Genomic DNA, 26,546 nt, shown 5'->3' with positions numbered 1-26,546 from the left:
GAACCTTTATTGCCTGTCATTGAGGGAAGAAAGTGCATCTCTTACCAAGTTAGTTCACCCAATAAAGGACTCCGCTTCAAAGGATCACAATCAACTTCTAGCTTTCAAAGATTTATTATAAGGTCAAGATAAGTTGCAGGTACAAGCATCTCAAAATGAGATTCACCAGATACACGGGCCCAACTACATACATGTGCTCTCTGAAAGCCCTCAGACGAACAACGGAAACTACAAGCACCAGTTCTAAAAATAATAGTGCTATTAGCATAGACACATATTGAAATCTATCAGTCATTTACAGCCGGAGGGAAAATACAGGTTAGGCTGTCCCTACCCTGATCTAGATGGTATCCCTACTTAACCAGGTCTCAACCTATCAAAAGGTGTCAGCAGTGAATGACCCCCAAGGGAAGCCACCCACTCTCAGTCTCTTGGTGAAAACCTATAGTTCTCCAATCATGACCCCTCTCTGCCTACCCATCCGCTCTCTAAAGGGTCCTCAGGCTTCTGCTCTCTCTCCACCCAGGGGTGCTGTCCCTAATACAAAAATACAACAACATTTAGGACGCCCCTCGTGAGACGCCCCTCACGTGGTGTAGCTTCTGGATTTTTCCATGATGAGGCCTTGTGGTTAGAGTCGACCTTGCTTCTCAGACTCTTCTCCGACCCGCTGATACCCCTTAAACATTCCGGAACCCTCCTCCATGTCTGGTCCATCTCTTGAACAAACTTCTATTCATATTATTTATAATTGAATACCCCCTTTTCTCTTCCAGACAGACATTTGCAGCCAAATCCCAATTCTCATGGTCTTCCAACCGCGTTGCAACATTCCCCGGCCCAGACTAATATGTGTAAATCAACGTTAAAGCTTTCCAGCCCTACAACATTTTTATAGTATTCAACTTCTTCTTTAATTATTAGCATGTTAATACTCTTATTCTATTGATTCGGTAAACACATCTATAAATCATGGCCTACTCATTATTACTAAACATTAGTGCAATCCATGTTGTGAAATTGAACCACCTTCCCCCTCCCTCCTAGCTCTGGCCCTGAGGCCTACCACGTTCAGCGTTTCCGTATGCCATCTTACATTTTAGCAGCTACACAACATGGATTCGGGAATAATCACGTCTAATAAAATCATATAGTTTCACACATTTCTGTATTAGTTCCACTTCTACTTAAATCTCTATATTAACTACACATTTCAGAATATAGATGTAGGTACTTATCAGCACTCATGGCATTTCTCTTCATGACTTGTGCTTACTACGTGTAAGTGTGATGTACTTCTACATTTTTGGTCAGTTTGCGCTCTCTCATTACATTAGGATAATGAAAGACTGGGGAAAAATCATACGTTCTAACCTATACCTTGCAGTTTTCATGCAGCTCTTTGGCGATAGTTAATTGCTTACTGATCTACTTAAGAATTTTAACTTATAAACTGCAAGTAATAATAGGATCTCCCTGACCAAAACAGTAACCCACTGACCTATTTACATTATATGCTCTTTGTGATTTGCATGATGCACTTTCCCTGCAGCAGGCACATTAACCCTTTGCACTACCTTACAGTGAGTCAAAACTTCCACACGACAAAACTCTGATCTCTCTCTCTCTCTCTCTCTTCAAGAAGAAAATTAATCACCAGAGTTATCTTGACATTTTTATTGTTGCCTGAAAATACCTGGAGGCAAAGACCGTAGCAGCAAGTGCTTACAAAAAATAATAGAGGGCGCCCCCACCCAAAATCAGTGCCTGGTGCGGTGGCACCAGTCGCACCGCCTTAGAGCTGCCCCTGACTGACAGAGAAGTAGAAGCACATATGGGCGGGATTAGTAGACTGTTTTACGTCGTGGCAGTACCTTTACAAAGTTGTGGACAGGACCACAGGCACAATGGCAGGCTCAGTGCATTGTAGCTCAACTTTCATTAGTAAACTGTTAGTCTGTACTACTGGTTCCGCCACCCAGGCCCTCCCTGCCTCTGCGGAATAATAGTATCTCCATGAAAGGGCCCATTTAATAAAGGAGCAGGCCTTACAACTGCTACTGTTCAATATCCTACTCGCTTGGGAGGTAATTATAGATATTTATGCTTGAGTAACTCCTGGTCAAAAGGACCATTGCACCTGTGCGCACAATACACAAAGGCTTTAGTATAGGCTATGACCGGATATGCGAAGAGAAGAAAGAAATACTTTTTCTTCGAATGGCGGCTACCGGCTTGGGAGGTCGGGCTTAGTTTAAAATGAAATAGCCCGTATCCTTTTTCAGAAACTGTCCATTTAGTCTTGCTGACTAACTTATATGATTCATTCGCTCAAAAGGTTGCAGCTGAAAGGCTGCCCGGTTGTCTTGTCTGGCTTCTGGTGCTGAGGTGTGCACAGGTTCTGGTTTCTGTGGACCTAAGTTGAGGTGCGTCCTTAGCATCTGGTAATTTGTACTTTCATCGCATTTAAGAAGATAAGAATTTAAGGGCCGCTGTTTTTACTGTTTCTAACTATGATTGTAACCATTTACATGTGGGAGGGGTAAGACGTGTTATTATTTCTCTGCATTATGTTGGTTTGTGGACCTTGTATACCATGTAAAGCGCTCTGATACCCTCACGGGTCAAGTTTGCGCTCTATAAAACACTAAAATAAATAAATAAATCTGTACTTTGTTGCCCATGCTGAGTTGTAAAAGAGCCAAGGCCATGGTCTCCTGCTTCAGGTAGCAAGTACGGCTGCAGGCATTTACTGCTCTCCTCTGGGTAGCGGGTGTCAGCAGGAGCCTGAAGACATGAGAGACTCTCCTCTAAAGGCTATGATGCATCTGCTGAGCCCTTACAGTGTTTCTTTCACTGTTGTTTCTCCCTCTTAGAACAAGCTCCCTTCAATGGGTAGAATTGTAAAATACATGTGTAGCCCATTTGCAAAGGCTCTACTGTTTATTAAATTCCTCCTCTCTTCTTATAGGCCCTTCCCAGCGGGGCAAGCTCATAACTCTTGGAAAGGGCATTTACAGAGACTGGAGTACCGCGGTCTCCTGCAGTGCAAGTCCCCCACTCAATCAGAGGGCCCTCCCATGCGACCAGAGGCATATGAGTATCTATTGCATATGGGAGTCTCTGGGCCAACTGAGTCGTTTCTGCAGGGGGCCACATCATGTTGTGTTACACAACTGGGAATTTAATGACTGATTTGGCCCTTGGCAAAAAGGCATACAGCTATAATGGTGTCTTTTATATATATATGCAATATGGCTGACTACCATGGTAGATTAGTAAATGTAGCTCTATCTTCAGCTATTAAATCTAAGCTCTAATGTGCGCGGAGCTTTCTCCTTGAATGAAATGACAAGGTCATCACACCTCTACACACTTGAATCCTTCATAATTACATTTACAAGTGTTATATTTATTATTATTATGCTGCGAAACGGGAAAGCGGGGCAGAATTGCATAGCTGACAGTGCTTAATTTGTGCAGCCCAATCTTTAAAACCAATCGTCAGTATAACATACCATGCACGCAGTGACGGAGGCGCCATGCTCACCCGCTTAAGACACGAATTTCTCGAACATAATGTTTTTCAAACATAGAGTCCCTTAACTCACACATACTAGAACCGCACTACAAGTAGGCAAAGTGCACAGACGTAAGCCACCCTGATTTCTCCATCAGGAGCAAACACAGAGCCCCTTCCTGTCCTAAAATGTGTCGTTCATAGCAGAAGTCGCTGAGATGCAAAATCAAACACCCCAGAACAGAGATCCCACAAGTCACCATTAATCAGGTTTACAGACCAAAGACAGACATCAAGCTCTTACCAATGCCCTCAGTGCTGTATTAAAAATAAACATTATGTAGCAAGACCCGCTGAGAACACCCCGAATTGTGTAGAACAACCAGCCTGCTGATAAGCATGATTTACTCTCCGTAAAACAGAATCTCTCCTGCCGGGCCGGCCTTAACACTGGTGGCGCCCTGTGCGACAATGTGCGACAATGTTTGTTGGCGCCCCCCCCCCCCTGTTTTATTGAGTCGCTTGATGAATTCCGTGGCCCGCTGTAACTCCAAGGCCCTGGAAAAACTCAAACCTGATGGAATTTGATGGTATCCTTGTGTACTGTAACTTTTTCTCTGGATGGGCTGCAGCTTCTTGGCCTGCATTTCTGTAAAGATAGTAACTGTGTTTTCAAGCTGCTTGGTTTTTAAGCTCAGCACTGACACCGAACGGCTTCACTCTCTCGTGTGATGTAAGAAGCGACGTGCCAGAAAAGTACGCGCTTGGCAATGGTGTCTACACGGTGGTCGAAGAGGGTGTGCACCCGTCCACCTTACAGAGAACATTGGTGATGAGTCTTTACATGATTTTAACAATAAGAATATGGAGAATGTGGCTGAATTCTTTGCCTTGGAGCCTAATTCTGTTTACTTACCATTGGCTTTGTGGTATGTAACTCACATTTGCTTGCTTTCTATTTGCTGAGTTTATTTGTTTTGGGCTGTTCCGCGTGTCTTTGTTCCCCCTGTTGAGCAGAGCCTGTTTACTGCATTCTTCAACGAGTGCTGAGCACTCAAAGACAGAGGTCAAATGCTGTCTCGCTAGGGAGCTTGGTGTTAGCTTCCATTTGCTGACTTCAAAGTGAGAGGATTTATCTGACAATCTGGGGTTGTGAAAGGAAAGGCTTTTTTTCTAGTACACAGCAACATGTAAATGTATGTAAATGAACTCTGAAAATATTTCAGAATATATCGGAAAGTAGGAAAGCAGAAGTGAGCACTTTTTTGTAATGCCGAAGTGAGGTGCAAACAAATATTTTAACACAATCAAAATAAATCAATACACTGGGTGATGCCATTTCGCACATTATCGTTTGTGCGCTATATAGTTTTATCAGTAAAACTGTACGTCTGTGTAAATGCAATGGCCGTTTCAGTTGAAAATGTGGTGTCTGTAATGGCAGTGCACCACTACACCATGCATACTCCACTCTGTCACTCCATTCTACGATGCTCTACTCCACTCTTTGCCACTCTATGCCCCACCACTCTATGGACCTCTCTGCCACTCCACTCAACTCCATGCCACGTTACTCCACCCTACTCAATTCTATGCCACTCTATTTCACTCCACTCTACACCACTCCACTCCACTTGATTCTATGACACACTACTCTATGACACTCTTCTCGACTTTATGCGATTTCACTCTACAACTCTCTACTCCACTCTATGCCATTCCACTCCACGGCACTCTTAAGTCACTCTACACCTCTCTATGCCACTGCACTCTATGCTACTCCACTCTGACACTATATTCCACGCCAATCCACTCTATGCCCCTCTACTCTACACCACTCCACTCTATGACACTACACAACACCCTACTCTACTCCACTCTGCGCCACTCTACTCCAGTCTACTCCACTCTACGCCACCCTTCTCTACTCCAGTCTATGCCACTCCACCCCATTTTGCACCACTCCAATGCTTGCTCTCTACTCCACTCCATGACACTCTAAAACCCTTCACTCTATGACCCTCTACTCTACAAACCTTCATTCTACTCTATGACACTCTATTCTACGACAGTCCCTCCCCACTCCATGGTATTCTATGCCACTCCTCTCCACTCTATGCCACTCCACTCATTCTTTATCACTCCCCTTTATTCCACTCTATTCCACTCTATGCCCCTCCATTCAACCACCTCCACTCTACCTAACTCCTGCTATGCCACTCTAAGTCACTCCACTCTACCCCACTCCACTCTTCTCCACTCCACTCTGCGGCACACTACTCCACTCTCCTACTACTCAACTCTACTCCACGCCACTCTGTGCCTCCCCACTGTATGACTCTCTATGTCACTCCACACTACAACATTCTATGCCTCATCTTTGCCCCTCCACTCTACGGCACTCCACTCTTCACCACTCTACGCCACTCCCATTTACACCATTCCGCTCTATCCATCCTACACCACTCTAATCTACTCTACTCCACTCTTCACCACTCTACACCACTCCACTGTACACCATTCCGCTCTATCCATCCTACACCACTCTATACCAAGCTACTCTACTCCACTCTACTTCACTCCACTCTACTCCACTCTTCAAAAAGTTATTTTGCTCTTTCGAGAAATGAGGACAGGCGGTCATAAAGGACATTCTTCTCAATATTCTCTACAGACACATTTGCCACAATGTGTGCACATTTTGTGCCCATGCGGCTGTGTTTCCTCAGGTTTGATGTTTGAACTGATTCTTACACACTGGATATTGTGAGCACAAGAATGTTAAATCGGTTCACTGCACGTTGTATCCTAAAGATATGTGATTGAAGGGATGCCTCCAGGGAAAGTAATGCTGCTGATCAACGACAGGGCTATATTCTCTTTTTCCTATCACATTCTTAAAATACCATGTAGCTATGTGCTTTCTGTATCCTTTTTCACCCAGATACTGGAATCATATACCTTGAACAGCCCTCATGTGCCAGGCCAAACCATTATATGCTCATTGGTAGCCAATATACACCCAGGTGCAGCCTCAGATGCCTTCTTTCCTCTGCTACACTCCTGCCACTATGCACATGAGGGGCTCTGGAGAGATGTGGTTAGGCCTAGGGAGTCTACCACAGCAGGAGCCTGTATTTGGAAAGAGAGTATGACGTTTTCTCTGTTCTACTGTCAATCACAATCTCGACTCTTTAGGGCCAACTGTACACAACTGGGTACTGCGTATGAGAGGACTTTTAGCATGAAACGCAGAGTAAGCAGGAGTCCTTTGCATTCTCCGCTAGTGACATTGCCTGGGGGACTAAGGACAAATAGTCCGTAACGGAAGCGGAAGGTTTCGAGCCGCCACCTCTGGAGTCTCAGGGTTGGCTCTCGTGCTGCAGAGGATTTCCTCTCACGCCCACCTTTTAGCAGCACCGACACCTTGAAACATAAAACATAAAATGTAGCAGAGCAGAACTCACCAAGTGGGTTGTCAGTACAATTTCTGTCAGCTCTTATTTATATAGTGTCCTTTGTATCCCAAGTATCTATCCATTGTTCCTAATGGCAAGCGCACTGATGCCTTCCTGAGGTAGAGATGTAGTATATCCAAATGTGAAATAAAATAAATCCTTTAATATATGTGATGGTTTTAAGTATGCCGCTCGATGGTTTTAAGTACTGAGACATGTATCTTATCATTGAAAACCCATAAGGTTAGAAGATGTATACATTACTGAGTTCAATCTGAAGAATGGCACTTACACTCACTTGTGACCAGTGAATAAAGATATACTGCAGCTCACTGCTGATCACCAAACTCAATGAACACCGGTATAATAAATGATACTCTCACAGTTCACACCACAAACCGAACTGTTTGTAGTAAATGAAACAGTGCACTTTATTGTTGTACATTTCGACACTTATTTCGCTGATCTGAGAAGGATAAAAATATACATTTTTCATATCAGTATTCAAACCTGCAACGTATAGACTTTGTGACAATCACTTTACACACGCAGTTGTTTTGGCCACTGGATGTTGCCGTGGGACACTCTTGCATCTTTACACAGATTGTTCTATGTGAATCTCTCTGTTTTGGGTATCAATCGTAAGGATGCCCCTATAAGACTCCTTTACATAAGCCGCATTCACAAAATGTTTTTCTAGAAGTAAGAGTGACCTTGTCCTGAATATCTATGAGTAACTCACAACTACTCCTGGGGGAAATGTCTGGCCCTATGTGAAGAGGTTGTGTAGTGTAGACGCTCTTTTATAAGTGTTGTGTCCGGAGGCACAAGGGGTAAGTGGAGTGTGGGAATCCGATGGCGAGTGCTTACTGGAAATTGCAGAGCACGTGCCCTTCACTGAGTGAATATCACTGCTCCTTATTGGACCTTTTTGAATAACTGCCTTTGGTGTGATTAGCGTCTTTTCTTATAGCCAGCTCAAAATGTCCTCCATGTCCTGATTTTAATTGAGCAGACGGTAGCTTGGTAATAAGTGCTGATCACAGTAAGCCTAGAGTGTTGCTGCTTTAATGTGCTGCAAAGTGGAATAACAGGCTCTTTAATCTTCTGACCTCAGACTTTCTTCTAGCTATAAATATGCTGCAAAACTGCTTTCGAAAGAAACAAAATCTGCTTACCAGTAATGGTAGTTCTCACCGTTATATTTATTCTCCATTGATTTGCGGTCCTGAATCTACTTGGCCAGACGCTTCATAAAAATTATAAAGAGTGCAAGGCCTTCCTTTACAGGGCCACCCAGGACAAGGCCCTCCTTTACAGGGCCAGACAGGACAAGGACATCCTTTACAGGTACACCCAGGACTGGGCCTTCCTTTACAGGGCCACCCAGGACAGGGCCTTCCGTTACAGGGCCAACCAGGACAGGGCCTTCCTTTACATGGCCACCCAGGACAGGGCCTTCCTTTACAGGGCCACCCGGGATAAGGACCTCCTTTACAGGGCCACCCAGGATAAGGACATCCTTTACAGGACACCCAGGACAGGGCCCTCCTTTATATGGCCACCCAGGACAAGGCCTTCCTTTACAGGGCCACCCGGGACAGGGCCCTCCTTTACAGGGCCAACCAGGACAAGGTCTTCCTTTACATCGCTGCCCAGGACAAGGCCTTCCTTTACAGGGCCAACCAGGACAAGCCCCTTCGTTACAGGGACACTCAGGATAAGCCCACATTTACATGGCCACCCAGGACAGGGCCCTCCTTTACAGGGCCACCCAGGACGAGGCCTTCCTTTACATGGCCACCCAGGACAGGGCCCTCCTTTACAGGGCCACCCAGGACGAGGCCTTCCTTTACATGGCCACCCAGGACAGGGCCCTCCTATACATGGCCGCCCAGGAACAGGCCCTCCTTTACATGGCCGCCCAGGACAAGGCCCTCCTTTACATGGCCGCCCAGGACAAGGCCCTCCTTTACAGGGCCACCCAGGACGAGGCCTTCCTTTACATGGCCACCCAGGACAGGGCCCTCCTTTACAGGGCCACCCAGGACGAGGCCTTCCTTTACATGGCCACTCAGGACAGGGCCCTCCTATACATGGCCGCCCAGGACAAGGCCCTCCTTTACATGGCCGCCCAGGACAAGGCCCTCCTTTACAGGGCCTCCCAGGACGAGGCCTTCCTTTACAGGGCCACCCAGGACGAGGCCTTCCTTTACAGGGCCACCCAGGACAAGTTCCTCCTTTACATGGCCGCCCAGGACAAGGCCCTCCTTTACAGGGCCTCCCAGGACGAGGCCTTCCTTTACAGGGCCACCCAGGACGAGGCCTTCCTTTACAGGGCCACCCAGGACAAGTTCCTCCTTTACAGGGCCTCCCAGGACGAGGCCTTCCTTTACAGGGCCACCCAGGACGAGGCCTTCCTTTACATGGCCACCCAGGACAGGGCCCTCCTTTACATGGCCGCCCAGGACAAGGCCCTCCTTTACATGGCCCCCCAGGACAAGGCCCTCCTTTACAAGACCAACCAGGACAAGGTCCTCCTTTACCTGGCCACCCAGGAATAAGGTCTTCCTTTATAGGGCCACCCAGTACAACGCCTCTACCTGGACAAGGTCCTCCTTTACATGGACACCCAGGACAAGGACATCCTTTACATGGACACCCAGGACAGGGCATTCCTTTAACTGGCCACCCAGGAATAAGACCTTCCCTTATAGGGCCACCCAGGACAAGGCCCTCCTTTATATGGCCACCCAGGACAAGGCCTTCCTTTACATGGCCAGCCAGGACAAGGCCTTCCTTTATATGGCCACCCAGGACAAGGCCTTCCTTTACATGGCCAGCCAGGACAAGGCCTTCCTTTATATGGCCACCCAGGACAAGGCCTTCCTTTACAGGGCCACCCAGGACAAGGCATTCCCTTACATGGCCACCATGGACAAGGTCTTCCTTTACATGTCCACCCAGGACAAGGCCCTCCTTTACAGGGCCACCCAGGACCAGGTCTTCATTTACAGGGCCACCCAGGACAAAGCCTTCCTTTACAGGGCCACCCAGGACAGGGCCCTCCTTTACAGGGCCACCCAGGACAGGGCCTTCCTTTACAGGGCCACCCAGGACAGGGCCTTCCTTTATATGGCCAACCAGGACAGGGCCCTCCTTTACAGGGCCACCCAGGACAGGGCCCTCTTTACAGGGCCACCCAGGACAGGGCCTCCTTTTATATGGCCACCAAGGACAGGGCCCTCCTTTACAGGGCCACCCAGGACATGGCCCTCCTTTACAGGGCCACCCAGGACAGGGCCTTCCTTTATATGGCCACCCAGGACAGGGCCCTCCTTTACAGGACCATCCAGGGCAAGGCCTTCATTTACAGGGGCACCCAGGACAAAGCCTTCCTTTAAATGGCCACCCAGGACAGGGCCCTCCTTTACATGGCCACTCAGGACAAGGCCCTACTTTACAGGGCCATCCAGGGCAAGGCCTTCCTCTACAGGGCCAGCCAGGACAAGGCCCTCCTTTACAGGGCCATCCAGGGCAAGGCCCTCCTTTACAGGGCCTGCCAGGACAATGCCTTCCTTTACAAGACCAACCAGGACAAGGCCTTCCTTTACAGGGCCACCCGGGTCAAGGCCCTCCTTTACAGGGCCACCCGGGTCATGGCCCTCCTTTACAGGGCCACCCGGGTCCAGGCCCTTCTTTACCTGGCCACCCAGGAATAAGGTCTTCCTTTATAGGGCCACCCAGTACAACGCCTCTACCTGGACAAGGTCCTCCTTTACATGGACACCCAGGACAAGGACATCCTTTACATGGACACCCAGGACAGGGCCTTCCTTTAACTGGCCACCCAGGAATAAGACCTTCCCTTATAGGGCCACCCAGGACAAGGCCCTCCTTTATATGGCCACCCAGGACAAGGCCTTCCTTTACAGGGCCACCCAGTACAAGCCTTCCTTTACCTGGCCACCCAGGACAAGGCCTTGCTTTATATGGCCACCCAGGACAAGGCCTTCCTTTATATGGCCACCCAGGACAAGGCCTTCCTTTACAGGGCCACCCAGGACAAGGCCTTCCTTTACAGGGCCACCCAGGACAGGTCCTTCCTTTACAGGGCAACCCAGGACAGGGCCTTCCTTTATATGGCCACCCAGGACAAAGCCTTCCTTTACAGGGCCACCCAGGACAGGGCCCTCCTTTACAGGGCCACCCAGGACAGGGCCTTCCTTTATATGGCCACCCAGGACAGGACCCTCCTTTACAGGGCCATCCAGGGCAAGGCCTTCATTTACAGGGGCACCCAGGACAAAGCCTTCCTTTAAATGGCCACCCAGGACAAGGCCCTCCTTTATAGGACCAACAAGGACAAAGGCTTCCTTTACAGGGCCAACCAGGACAAGGCCCTCCTGTACAGGGCGAGCCAGGACAAGGCCCTCCTTTACATGGCCACTCAGGACAAGGCCTTCCTTTATATAGCCACCCAGGACAGGGCTTTCCTTTATATGGCCACCCAGGACAGGGCCTTCATTTACAGGGCCACCCAGGACAAGGTTCTCCTTTACATGGCCACCCAGGACAGGGCCTTCCTTTATATGGCCACCCAGGACAGGGCCCTCCTTTACAGGGCCATCCAGGACAAGGCCTTCCTTTACAGGGCCACCGAGGACAAGGCATTCCTTTACAGGGCCAGCCAGGACAAGGCCTTACTGTACATGGACAGCCAATACAAGGCCCTCCTTTACAGGACCAACAAGGACAAGGCCTTCCGTTGCAGGGCGAACCAGGACAAGGGCCTCCTTTACAGGGCCACACGTGTGGTTATGGTATCTAAGGGATTGTTAGCTCATTCCTCTGCATTAATTTGTGGATGTGTTTCTCCCAATTTTTTGGTAAATCAGGGACTCTTGTATATTTCTATTTCATTACTCCTTGTCCCCTATTGGATTCATAAGGAGACCTCCCTATCTTTTAATATTTCCCTCCTATACAGGGCCACCCAGGACAGAGCCCTCGTTTATTTGGCCAGCCAGTACAACAATCTCCTTTACACAGCCACCCAGGACAAGGCCCTCCTTTACATGGCCACCCAGGATAAGGCCTTCCTCAGGATAGAGCTTTTCTTTATTTGGCCTACCAGCATAGCAAGTCCTCATCATCCAGCGCAGGGCCCTCGTTTACTTGCCCACCACTAGAATGGAACCCTCCTTTACATGGCCTGGCAGCATTTTGCCCTCCTTTATGTGCTCTTTCAACTGTATGACCTTTTTTTATTGGCCACCCCAGCACAGGATCCTCCTTTACATATCCAGGGTGATTTGTGTGCACCAAGACAACGACAAGGTGCATACAGATTGACATTTTTGCTATATATGCTTTCCGCTATTTGGGTGTATTATGACTTTTGCTGTGACTTTTGTAAGTGTTCAAGTGTGATACATAATGTTGACGTTATGAAGCACCTGAAACTGGCCATTTAAGTCTCTTTCCAGAAACCCCAGGTCGTCATTTTCAGAAGTACTGATGGTCGTGTTTACAAGAATGTCAATTCTTCAGTTCTAGGCAGGACAGCAAGTCTACCTCTTTGCTTCCAGATACCCAGTACCGTTGTGGACCATTGGCCTCTGGTCATCTTACCTAGCAGAATGAATCCCATCCTAAAAATAATGTCTTCCATGCTCAAGAGGAAAGAAAGTAAAGCAGAGAGTACAATGAAATGCAAACTCTTGCAGGCAGTAGTGGGCTAGGAGTTCAGACAGCTGTGTCTGCAGACTGAGAGGCAAATGATCTATATATTCTTGAGAGTCATTTTCTGAAATTACTTGTAGAAAGACGCCAGTGATAGGTTCTTTACTTCGAACAGTGGCATTTCATAAGTACTGACGGAATAACCCAGCCACCCGGGGACGCCCGTACCTTAGTGAAGACCCAGGTGTATTTTTACAGAGTGACAGTGAGGAGTTGTAACATATTTTCAAAACCAACAAAGGGGAATAACTAAAATTAGGCTAACACTAAGTACATTTAAAAATGGAGTCTGATTAAGGAATCTATATCAGAGTGGAGAAGTGATTTCTGGGGTGAGGGTAGTGCCTAGGTGGACATGACAGCATGCTGGGTGTATCTCCTCCCACTAAATGACGCCATGGTCTGGGCCTCAGTGTTCACCCCTTTAATTTCAGATTAGTGGGTAACTATACCCCTCATAGAAAATAAACAGAGCATGGGGCGAGGTAAGATCAACTTACTCGCATCCCAAAATCAACTCCAAAAGTTGTCTGGTGTACTAGATCTCAGTGGTTTGAAAGCTGGTCTGTCCAAGGAAGAGAAGCAAATAAGGCGAATGTTAAAGGGTTTGCAGAGCAGCTGACATAGAATATTGCCTTAGATCCCGCCGTAGTGGACTCTGCTGGCCATTAAAGCTCCAAGCCGCAGGAGCCCTTTAATGGCCATTAGATCTTGCTATGGAGGGCTCTAAGGCTATTAGAACATTCTGCCCCTAGAGGGCAGGATATCTGTCACTGTGGTGACGCACTAACCCATCCTCTAAGATCTAAATCTGGCTCTTAGACATAAACCGGACATGCTGTAAAGTGATGGATGGGGGTGAAACTGCAAAGTTTAGGAAAACTGATTAATGCAATATTTTATGGCCGGTAGTGAGAGAGAGGGTGAGCACCCCACCAGTTCCTGACCCCGTAAAAATGTGCAACCTACGCACGCTTTTCAGTAAAGAAAAAAAAAGTATCATGCCGCAGTTCAGGTTTTTAGATCTTTCTGAACTAGCGAAAAAGAAGAACCCATACTGTGTGGCACAACTTAAAGAGTCCCTTGAAGGGAGATGGAAGAGGGCTCAGTGTTGCCACAATTTTTGCATGAATGCCCTGTGAATCCAGGCCTCCGCCGGCATAAAGACATATTTTAAAAATGTAGCTGCTTGTTGCATACATCTTGGGCAGTGCTTTAAATGGGGCGGTACTGTCCGGTACGGAGTACCAGCACTTTTTTTTATTTTGAGAGGAAGAGTACCGGCACTTCTCAAAAGTGACGTAATACATTTAATGGGAGAGTACCAGCACTTCTCAGAAACAAGCAGGTACTCTAGTACTAATAACCTGCACTTTTATTTCTCCATTTCAAGCACTGATCATGGGACATGACTGTGTTTACAGTTGATTATTCTGCCAATAACTGGATAGTCCAGCTAAGAAATCTCCGAGGGGCTGGGTTAGGACATGGCCCCAAACCAACCCCTGCGCCGTCTACCGGATAGTACAGCCATTGTTTGGGTTCTGTGGGCCTCTTAAGGCCATTGCACTTGCTGCACTATTGACAGCCGCTCCCTTGGCGCCATTTACATTGTTAGCATGGGACTCCAGCACTGTGTGTCAGCGAGCTGCTGACGTCAGCACCGAATGTCTGCTTCTAATGTGCGCGCGCACTAACGGCCTTACTGTGCCACCGGCAGAAGTTGGCGCGTGCGGGCTCTGGGCCACAGAACCTCATGTCTGTGCTTCAGGTACAGGCAGTGCTGCCGCACTGCAGCGAGTAATGGCAGGGACAGGAAAACGGGCAGGTGAATGTGGCTTTACATAGAGGACTTTGGGGCAACACATGAAGTGCACATTACCACTTTGCTTAATCCTAAAGCCCCATTTCCAGTCGAGTAGTGCCATACAAACCGTCAGTTCAGAAACACTCGGGGCAGAGTGTGCTTTACATACAGGGAGCTGTGACGAGTAAACGGTACACAGGCTCCCAATCTCTTCCATGACAAAGGCAATAGAGCCTTAAATTCAGAGAACTGTGGAAACCCGTATAATACATATGCTTTACATGCAGGGCAGCGCGGAAACCTTTCCTGCATGCAGAGCAGTGTGGACACTGGCATGGTGAAATGTGCTGTACATATTCAGGAATTGTAAAATTGGCATGGCAAAGTGTGATTTACACCCCCCCCCCCCCCAATGCAACAGCAATATGGACATGGAAACTGCAATGTTACATTACATTTACATTAAATACGAGGCCAACGTGCAATTACCATTTGGGGAGTGTCTAATTTGTTGAATAGCCGTGCTGTCTGATGTCTGTGCCTGTATGTTCACCAATCACAGAACAATCAGTAACTTACACCTACTTTGTCACCCTGCTAATCGGGCTGATGCTCCTAGAAGTCCTTTGGCACTACGGGCATCGCTTTATTTCAGTCTGGTATAAAGGACAGTGGTGCCATATTTCAGCACCCGTCCTGCCGGACTAACAGGTCGTCATCATATTGTTGGCAGCACCCGGAATACTTTACCAGAAGCCTATAAGCTCGTTGGACGCACATTGGAATATTTGTCCAGAACGTATATATAATTTGGTTTTTCCAGGGCATAGGTGGGCAGCAGCGTGGAATAACAAGTCATCAAGTCTTGCATTATTTCATTTTCTGGAACAGCAGTTTGATGGACGATTAACTGATTTAGGAACAGGGATGCTCGTCATGCCTGGAACATTATTTAAGCAGATGTAATGGCTCCTCACGCAGGATGTTCCATTTTCCTACAATGGGCACGCCGTGTCTTTCGTTTACTTCTCTGCTGAGCACCAAGTGTTGAGTGTCAGACCGATCATTGTCTCACAGAAACATGCACAGTTGAATGCTGTGGAAAACTGCACTCCTGAGTGCTGTGGCAGGCTGTAGTATTTCGATATATTTCATTTGTCCCCATTCAGAATAACCTGAAAATATATGACTTTGCACCCAATCAGGGGCGGCTCTAGGCTCATGGTGGCCCTGGGCAGGGAGCGTAGGTAGGGGGCCCCGGAAGAGGGGGTCCGGGTGGAGCGCAGAGGCCAGTGAAGAGGGGGGGGGGGGGGGGGGGTCAGGGTGTTTGGAAGTGGTACAGAGCCGGAGGCTACCAAATCCCTGCCAGGGGCCTCCATGCAAAACGGACCTACACTTTTTTTCGTTTTTCTTGGAGCGGAGAAGTTCTGCCCATGGTCGTGCTGTGCTTCTCGTGCTGGGTGTCTGTGCTGTTCGCTCAGTGCCAGTGCTGGCTGTAGATTTCACTGTAGCACGGATGAGGTCTAATTTATTCTCGTCCCGAGCACAAAGCGTTCACTTTCAATGCATTAGTTTCCCTTCTGTATAGGTGCCAGGCGAGATATGATCCCTCATGAAAGGAAGTGATTCGGTTCTGCCTTTATTTACTTTGCAGTGGGCTTTGCGATAATATGTCTGCGCTCCTTCCAGAATGACTGACAGGAAACAATTGACACCATTGCTTCAAGCCAGTGTAACTCTGAGACGTTTCCGATTTGTTTGGGCAAACAAGCGTTTCCCATGAGAACAATTCACTGTAAATGAATGCAGCTGAGGTTATCACAGGGACAGGGCCCCTTCTATACATCCCTTTATGGGCACAATTCAAGGTCAACCGAGGGGACTGTGTTGAGTATATCACTAAAACGGCGCAAACGTTAGGGAGGCCCTGCCTGTGCAAGGTGAAGTTGGCTCACTGCCAAAGTTTCAAATGATTTCTGTTACAGATATGAGACATTGTTAAACAGTTGGCAGGTGATGTTTCCTAGGTATGGGCCCCTCTCTGACTGTTGCCTCTTTTAGCCTCTCCTTTATTGTATTTATATATTTATTTTAGTGCTTTATTTTTTAAATGTCCTTCTCTGCTCCCTCATTCAGCCGACCCCTTAAAATAAGCAATGTTTTTTTTTACTTCAAATGTTAGTATAAAGAGAGCTGCTGTGCTCCTCTTTCAGAATAGGAAAACATGTTGCAGGAAACAACTCCCCTGCTGATAACTTTCCCATACTCTACCTCGATAATGTAATATGCAGCACTTTAAAATTCTCCTTTTCCAGACAAGTTGGGCGATCGTGGCTTTAGTAGAACGTAATAATCACTAATAACTATGTTTTCACTGGTCATTAACACACCACAGCTTCTTACAAGGTGGAGGACCGGGACACCTGCCACCATTCTGTCGTTAAACTGGACCAGGGCTAAGGCTAAGACTGCCCAAAACAGACATGTATTTCCTCTCTGTGCAGCAAATGAAATGAAATGAAATGATTACGTACTTGTATAGCGCACGACTACCCGTAGGCATCTCGGGGCTTGTACAAATACCGCCGAGGAACCCTTCCTGGCCTTTCCCTGTGAGGAGCCCACTCTTGGGCACCCCCAAGGTGAAGTCAGGCATCCTCAGCGTTGTTGGGGCCATTGTAGAGATTAAGCAAGCTATTGCCCAGAGGTGCAGCGTGGGACCCATGATTAGATTAGGCACCGAGGCGAGAATTATCAGGTCCGAGGAAATTGAGCCCAAGACCCGCAGAGGCGGTAATTGAACCCTTGTCCCGGCCAGACTACTGCATCAGGGTCTGCTGCTCTAACCATTAAGCCACACTTCTCTATGCAAAGCTGAGCAGAGGAGGATGGCTGGGCTGGGAAAACTGCAGGTGTCCTTCCACCACTGGAGACAACTGTTCTCCTTCATACTGTCAGAAGAAAGAGCTCTCCTCCCTGACTGTAGCCCCACTGGAGGTAATGTGGGCTTTATCTAGGATGCAGGCATTGCCCCCACTCTAGGTAAAACCCTACAGCTCTGTGAGTGAAGGCCTTTGCCCTGTAGACCCCCAATACAGGTATGGGCCTGCGGTTTAAGCTAAGAATTCTGGCCTAGAACTCTCTCTCTCTGACCACCATACACATAACTCAAGCCCAGTCTTGGCACTGGGCTATAGTGCACTGCTGAGCCTCTACTGCCCCCAAGTGACTCAAGTCTACCTTGGGTTGGAGTCAGTAAGGACATCAGAGTTTGGGCCATAACTCAAGCCTGTTCATGCAGTGTGGCTGGGGAAGGTTTCTGGGCTAGCTGCTCCATGTGCTTTCCACCGGCCAGCTAAAATCAAACACCAGAGCTGGCGGGTCAAGACTTTTGAGCCTTCCTTTTGAAGTCAGCCAACAGCACTAAGATAGCTAGTAGCACAGCCAGGTTGATAGTCTAGCTGTTTATCTGGTTTTGATAGATCCGATCAAGCTCTTACTAGAGGAATGGGCCGTGGGTCAGGCTAGCGAAGACTGCAGACAGTTCTTCACTATCATTTAAGTCAGACTCCATGGGTGTCTGTCATGGCACTAAAACTGATAGAAGGGTGTGTGGCTCTTCAGATCCAATACATCACAGCTATGGTTGGTTTGGATACTTCTTATAGGTTGTAGAAACTAATAGTCCTTCATTCAAATCCCTCATCAGCTATCGCAGGCTTCTTCATGACTGTATTGTCTGACAGTGTAATACCTTCCTAATTGAGTGCCCATTCTCGTTAGCCTCTTACATTACGTCAAGGTGGGCGTTTGCGGAGGTCGGCCGGGGGCCTTCCGTTCCTCGCGCCCGTGGAATTTGCCCGCACGGCAGGGGAATTCCAGCCGCATAGAAGAGGTTAAAGAAATGTTAACTGTAGGTAAGGCAATAAGACTATTGGGTGAAAGGCACCATAGAGATGGACTTTTAGCATAAGGGGTGCATATGGCGGACGATAGACCATTTGATTCTCAGCAAGAGAATTTTCTAATGTCTGACTACTGGCTGATGGGATGCTGGCATATAAGTGTGTGACCACTGTTTAATGGCTAATAGATATTGCTTGATGAAATACATCACTGCTTGATTCAGTGTACTATTCCCTGACACATAGGATTTTTTCATGAGAGGTCCACGTGGGGATGGGTGGTGAAATGCCTTATGGGATTGATTATTTGTCAAAAGTAATAATTATATCCCTCACAAATGTGTCCAGTGTTTGTACAAAATGGACAGAATCTTTATAAGAATAATATGTTGCTCTGAAAATTATTTGAGTTAGTTCCACCAATCCTCTCCTCCAATGTATTCAAATATAACCTTAAAGCCATCTGTAGAGAACTTTGCCTGTTCTTAAAGGCCCTGAACCCAAATTATAGTCCAGAGCCACAGGTGAGGCTCTATAAGAAGGGGGCGCCTTTTGACTACTGTTATAGCCTGAGGAAGAAACTGCTACAATGCTGTTAGAACATTCCACCCACTGAGAGTAGACTTGTTTGAAATTAAAAAGGGAGAAACAGAAGGGCAAACATTGGACTGTTGAAGCAAAAGGTTTATACTAGCCATAATTAGCCCCGAGCTACTTCACTGTCTTCAACTGAGCTCCCAACATTCCAGTGTTATAATAAGTCTTCTGTTTTGACCATTTGATCAAGCGATGTTAAACGTGTTCTGGAGTAAGAGTAGTCAATCTTTAAGTATCTAATTACTTCTGTTAAATGTATCCTTTTAGCGCACAGGACAGCTGAAGCTTGCACTGAGAGTGACCATTTAAAAGAAATAGGTCATGGGTTTAGTGAAGAAGGGATATCAAAACAATTGTTTTCGCTAGGAGGGAAAACTTTGACTTTTCACATGATTATTACCCCTGTAACTCTCCCCATAACAATAACACGAGTAACTCAAGCCTAACACAATCTTTGTCTGGGTATTTGCCTTCCATGTCAAATTTGACTGCGATACTGTAAAGTCAAAAAATAGACTGACGCTATGAATAGTTTTCGACAGGTTAAAAAACGTACAAATCCACTTTGCGCTATTTTTGCCTCTCCCATAGTAAATAATGTCCTGAATACTTGCCGGAAATCTTCATTACTCCTAGTCTTATTGTCATTGACCAAGTTACGAGAAATTGATCACACGTCCTTGACACAGGAAAAACTTCTTGCTGAAATGCAAGGCTCACCCACCCTGACCTGGGTGCCCCCAAGGGGTTGACATTCTCAGCATTCTTTCAACATTCCAAACCTGTTGTGAAGACCAGACAGGTCAAAAGTAAGACAGATGGGTTGTAAAGGCAGAGATGCGGACAGTTAGAACTGGGATTAATAGAGATTGCCAGAACGTAATCTAGATATTACCCTAAATCTCTTTCCTTGTCCCTGCCATTACTTGTTGTCTTCTGGATGACTGACGAAAAGTCTTCTTCAAGTCTGGGGAAGTTGAAACCTTCAGCAAGCCACATTCCATTAACTGTTGTGATAAGATGACTTTTTCTTGAATAAGTTGTCGATTCTGCCCCAAAGAGGTGAATCCCTTAGAATGACATGTGAAATACTGTCGGTTTCTGTGCTGCATCCACGAGTCAGGCTTCTAATAAAAGATTTCTCCGAGCTGCAATTGATGCTCAGTTGGCTAACGCTGAGACTCCCCACTACATTCCTTCCAATGAATCTAAAACTCCCAGGGCCTGATTTACAAAGGTAATCTTACACTTTTCTGTAAGTTTACACTTGTTGTAATAACTTTACTACTTTTTCTGATTCACAAACTGTGAGTGGAATTTAACTACTGGTAAAGTTACTAAAAGCAAAATTACACTCGTAGTATGTGCATACCAAAACAGTAGTAAAGTTACTAGAGCAAGTGTAAACTTACATATAAGTGTAGGTTTATCTTTGTGAATCAGGCCCATTGGCTTTGTAGAAAGTTCACTTCCATTTTTAGGGCATTCGAAAGACCTTGACTTGAAACAGGAGTGAATTACTGTATATGAGTGGGGCCCTTCATTTGTAAAAAAAAAACATTATGGGGAAAGAATTGAATGGAATGAAGCTTCAAAAAATGATAACCCTCATTGATTATTACGTTCACTAAAAATTCCGGTTTTATTTGTTCCATTGTTTTTCCTATATTGTTATTTGTTCCACGTAATGCGGATGTTAATGCTTGACAATGGGTTGACATTGGCGAATGACATTGGTTTAATGAGTTTTTATGCCTTATCAGTAATCTTCCTTATGTTCATTTATCTGCCATATGCCATGTATGGGTACGAGTAATATATGGGATAATCATTTCTAATTATGGGATGAATGAACATTACCTGACGTCAGAATAAACTCCGGATGGCAGTGATAATTTAAATTAATGCTGATTTATTGCCGATTAAGGTACAGCGTTTGTTTTAGACATGTTGTCCCAGCCTCAACGTATGTAAAAGGCAACACTATGTCTCCAGTGTATGTCTCTGACAGGCTGACATGATTGCACAAGCCATTCATGTTGTGACTATTTCAAATTATAAAATAAACTTAGTGAATACGTAGATCAATGCAGGTTCAATGCTCATGAAAAGAGCTTTCTCTGGTGGCCCCCGGTGGCCATGACTCCTATTTCATCAAACCTGAAAAGCATGGCGGCACAATAGCCTCTTTCAAGGCTTACAATTGCAATGTTTCTTTCTTACTCAAAGAACAACAGAAAGGGCGAGGTTTGAGTGAGTAATGAGCGTGCACTGAAAGCAAGCAATCCCAGGTCAGAAAATAAATGCACAGAACTTTGAAGGAAACTTAAACAACAGAAATGTCAAACTTCTAATACAATATATGCTGCTGTGTCACAAATTCTGACTTTATTTTAGGAAAATAATAATGATCTACGACATGTAGCATTGGGCTTGCAAGGCAATTTCTAATGGAGTGCAATATCAAGATATAAAAAAATACTATTAAAAAAACATTTAGCATATTCATTTCCATATGCTGATCGCCTCCAGCTTGTAATCTTCTCTGAGTACCTTGGTGACCGATTGAATGGTTGATTTAGAGTTTGGTGGATGGAGGGTACTCTGTCGGGCGGAAGAAGGCATTGTCCGAGGGTCCTGTCTGTTAAATCCAGAGTTGCCCATCAGTGCGTGGACTATTCCTAACATTGACAGAAACCACGACGGCAGCTCTTGCAAATATTGTGGAAAGTTGTCGGGTGGCTCAGTCAAACAAGATGGCTGCTCATTGAACTTTAAAACATTTTCATTTTTCAAAAACAAACTCCCCAAGCGGGAGTTGGTTTTTGCAAAATAAAAAAACAATAACCCCCAAATATGGGAGTTTTCTACCATGGTGTGGAGAGGTAATTTTATTTTTTACTGTACTTCACTACCAGGGCAGTTGGTCGGATGGATAATATCTGACGGACTGTACTCTGTCGGTCCGTTGGAGGAGTATGTTGGTGACAAAGCCAGAGTAAGCCCCCTCATCAACATACTTTTAGTCCATCAGCCTCTACATGGACCGTGAGTTTGGTGGACCCTATCTGCCGAGCTCTAAATCAACCCCTTAATTTTTCTGCATAAGTCTGCCTCATCTGATATATGCGATCACTTCACTCATGAGGATCTGTTCCCTTTTCAAATGTAACCCTTTGACAAAAGAAAGCCTGGTTACTATTTTTATGATCGTTGCTAGATTTTCAACAGTTTGTTTTGTAGTAATACTTTTTTTCAAGCTATTATTGACTTGTGGCTCTGGCTTATGTTTTTCTCTATTGATTATCTTTTCAAAGTCTCCTTTCCATTCCTTTTGCATTCTTTGCATTCCTGTTTCTTGGCACATTTGCTTGTGAGGCTCTCTTTTGGGACACAAGCCTGCCCCTCAATCTGATCCTTGTTATAATTCTTGAAATAGTTCAGAAACAATCTCAAGAAAAGGGGTTGCAGAGCCTTAACCCTGTGGTCACCAAAGCCACACTGAACACACACTAATTCTGCTTAAGAATGTCAGAGAACAACAAAAGCTCCCACCATGTTGCCCTCCTGACAACATGATGACAGTTCTACCCATCAATTGTTTCTCTTACTCATGCAACGTAGAAAGTGACTTTTCCAGGAGAATCGTGCCCAAGTCTTTCTCTCTGAAGATGAAGCAGCATCCTTTTTGCTTCATCCGGGGGAAGATCCTGGTGCAGGCAGCTCTCTGGTAATGTAGGGTCATGTGCTACCATGTGTTTCCAGTAGAGTTAACACTAACACAAGTGACTCTAGGTTAGTAAGGCCCTCCACAGTCTACATGTTCTTGGCAGAAGAAACCCCCATTCTGTGGACGTGGATGATGGTATTGATCCCTTATCTGCACCTTCAATGCAGCATGTGCATTATCCAAGCCCTCCATGGTTAGATTTCAAATTGGGATTTTTCAGGCAGCTTTCTTTATGACAATATCTGAAGAAGTTCCTGATTGGTCTTCTCTTTAGATATTTTTTTCATTTACTTATTCAAAATGGTACCTTAGAATGACAGCTTTCTTTGATTTCATTGGCCCACTATACAGCCTGATAGGTGCAGCAGGAGAAGAACTAACCTTGGCACTTTAGCCGGACCAGCCCTACGGGGAGTGGGGGCAGGTGCAAGTGCGAAGCATTGCTGCTTTTGTTACTGGGGGCCTATATTGCAGTACAGCTGCAAAACCAGCCCCCAGTAAAAAAAAATGCCCCACCCCTCACCCCTCCAGCCTCCCGGGGAAGTGCCCGAAGCCCTGCCTGGCCAGTCCGGCCCTGTCTACCCTAGGTGTTCATTTCGCCTTTGTGAAACATTCTCGGTGCAAACAATGTTGCATTTGATGTTTTTATTGCCACTTAAATACATCTCATTCGATTATTGGAATTTTTGAAGGATATACGGTAGCTTTATTGTGCTTACAATTTTTACTCTCCACATTTGTTAATTTTGTGGTGATCGCTCTATAATTAAGGCGATCAAATTAAGATCCGACCTTCAAGATTATCTTTCAAAATAGAAGTCTTTTGCTGCTGTTGATGTATAACTTTGAACGCAATGTTTTCGTATTTATTTTACTTTTTTTTTATTATTGACTTTAACTGAAATACACTAACAATGATGATATTGACAATGCTCATGCCTGGTCACTCACTTTTCTCAGTGTTGTTGGTGGTGCTCTTAGCTCCTGGGGCCAGATTGATGAGGGATGGTGGTGTATGTTCGTTTAAATGTTTTTATTGATTTTGTAACATGTTCGAAACAGTTAAACATTCGCAATGGCTTTAAACTTGAGATGCATACTTAGGCATACAAAGGTATCATAGACTAGTCCGATGCACATTTATAGCTGCAGTCTCTCGCAGTTGTGGTAACGAGTCAATGTAGTTCCTACATAGTGCATGGGTGATGATGTGAGGCTGGGGTGTGCTGGGTTTTCCTAGCCTGCTGAGACGAAACGACGGGGCTTAGTCTATTCTCTGTCACCATGAGTATTATGAATGTACTGTGCTAGTGAGTGGCCGTGTTCTCAGTCCCTCTCTGGTGGTGGTTAGGTACCGGAGTTGTATCCAGAACTAAACATCTGGGTGCTATACTGGGGTATTAGTGCGGGATCAGTAGCGAAGGATGATGGGGAGAGTGAGTGCAGATGGGAGGGGCAGTAGGTCCTCCATGAAGCGTGCTTTGTTGTTCTAGAAACCATCTTGCTGTGTTGTGCGGGGGGGTTGGTTTGGGGAATTGCCTAGTTTACATCACAGGTTCATGGGCTGCATCTGGTGGCGTGGGTCCTAGGGGAGTGTCTTCCAAGGACAAGCGTACTCGCGCGGCAGAGCTGCTGGCTGGTGGGGTTGGCATGACAGACGTCACTTGGTTATTAGGGGTCTCTGAGGGTTCCACACGATTGGTGTGCTGGGTGATCTGGTATAGGATTTGCGCCCATTCCATAGATATGTGGTGCTTACGGGTGCCCTTTGTTTCCTCTTCTCGGATCGCATCTTCTTCTGCCGCACACCATTTTTTAATGGCTCCCGCCCAACCTTCCCCCGTGGGCTCTCCTGGAGTTCTCTAATGCATGGCTCTCATCGCTAGTAATAATAACAGGGACGCGAAGCATAGCTGTACCTTATCTATTTTTCGCCTCCGAAAGACTCCCAGTGTGCATGCCTCCCATGTGTCGATCCCTGGGATAGTGCTGATTAATCTGAGGGTATCGTGGACTACTGCCAATAGTGTTGCAGTGTGGGACACGTCCAGAACATGTGCTGAAAGACTGCTGCAGGGGGGGATGGTGGTGTATGTTGATGAAACATGAAGATGGTTTTACGTTTCTGATAACCGCTTTTGGTATGCTCATAGGTCATCACACTGTCTACATTGGAGTCCACGTGCCGAAGAGTTACAGGCGGCGGAGACGTCACAGGCGGAAGACTGGCCACAAGGATAAAAAAGAGCGTGAAAAGAACTCCGATAACAATTCAGATGTTGAGAAATCTGACACGGAAAATGCAGACGACACAAGTGCCAGCATCCTCAAACCCCTCAGTGAGTACACTTTTTTGTCCTGACAGGCACACTTTCCATATTTAGAGGGTTTGGTCTCTTTTATTGTCCAATTTCATCGCTCGATAGGGGTCCAATTCAGCCAGTAATATGTGGTGTTTCTCTTTGAGTTGTGATTCATCAGTGGAGCTTGTGAAACGAGTCAACAAATGGCTATTGCTGGTTTTTCACCATGGTTAGTTTGGCTCTTAACAGAAACTGTGATCAGGAAAAATACATATAATTATAAGGCTGGTGGGGTCCAACTCTGCCTGTGTCCGTGCCAGGTTTTCAGGTCAACCACTCACTATATTAGTGATTCACATTCAGATTGTCTGAAAATGTGTTCTATGTGGATTTCCTGGAAATAAGACATGGCACCGGTCCCTTATGGACCAACACAGAACACCATGGTCTGAGGTGTCAGATGTTCCACCTGGCTAAATCCACTGATAGAACAAAACAAAAAAAAGTTTGAAGACAGATATTGACTACCAGTTCAATCCAGTCTGCCCGTTTGCCGTGTTCATGATGTGCAGATCATACAGACCCACCTTATCCTTTGTCGGCAACTTTCAATTTCTTAACTGCTGTCCCCCCTGGGCGTGATGAGTGTTGTTAGTCAGTTTTCAGAGAACAGCGATGAATCATACCTGGGGATTAAAAATGCATTTCAGGTCAGGTAATCTCTCCTGTAGCACATGCCAGCTGTCTTTATGGCATGAAATAACGAAGCTAATAACGAAATAATCTCTTTATGCAAGTGTTCTCTCCTTGTCGGTAAACCATCCACAATGCACTGCAGCAAAGCTTCCAAGGTATTGAACTGAGAACACTTTTGAAGTCCCTAAAGAGTCAAGCCCATTATTATAGACTTATCTCCCTAAATATAGCCAATAACAAAGGTTAAAAACTGGTGGAGAAAAAATAGCAGCACTTTATTAACTTAAGATATTGATAAAGGAGGGATAGGGGTTTTCTTCATCTTTAAGTTGCCAATTTGCAATGTAATTCATGTCTTACTATTTTTGCCCAAATAGCACGTCTCCACGATCGTTTACATTACATTTGCTAGTTTCCTGAAAGAGTCTTTCTTCGTGGAATCTGTGAGCTATTGTTCCTTTTCTCTCTTCTTCTCTCCTTTGTCAAGCAAAGGGCTCTTTATTTCTTTAGTCAAACAGATAGCAGAGACTCGTGTGTTGACAACATTTTCATCACTTGTTAATTAGCCCATGGCCTAGTGTACCTTTTGAGATGCAGAATCATGAAGTGTACTTTGTCCTTCAATCAACAGTAGGCGCATCGATGCCTCGGCCATTGATAGCACTTGTATCTGCATCATCCCCTTAGGTTCTCTGTCTGTACTTTCAAATTCTAACCCTGATCAGCCAACTGAAAGATTGGCACCCATCTGACTTGAGAATTTGTGGCCAAAACTTTGCTTACTC

General features: G+C 45.9%; 1 protein-coding gene across 5 annotated transcripts in view; it reads left to right on the top strand.

Moving 5' to 3' along the window:
• Positions 1-26,546, top strand: part of SLC4A4 (solute carrier family 4 member 4) — a 710,971-nt gene that overhangs the window by 309,350 nt on the left and 375,075 nt on the right. For all 5 annotated transcript variants that reach the window (XM_086961758.1, XM_086961762.1, XM_086961760.1 and 2 more), the window contains one exon: positions 24,916-25,101. In XM_086961758.1, the coding sequence (XP_086817884.1) occupies positions 24,916-25,101 (186 nt within the window). The remainder of the gene's footprint in view (positions 1-24,915; positions 25,102-26,546) is intronic.

This window comes from Lissotriton vulgaris, chromosome 3_1 (assembly GCF_964263255.1).
Source record: "Lissotriton vulgaris chromosome 3_1, aLisVul1.2, whole genome shotgun sequence".
NCBI lineage: Eukaryota > Metazoa > Chordata > Amphibia > Caudata > Salamandridae > Lissotriton > Lissotriton vulgaris.
The sequence above is the reverse complement of the archived record's forward strand: the minus strand, read 5'-3'. Positions and strand labels throughout refer to the sequence as shown.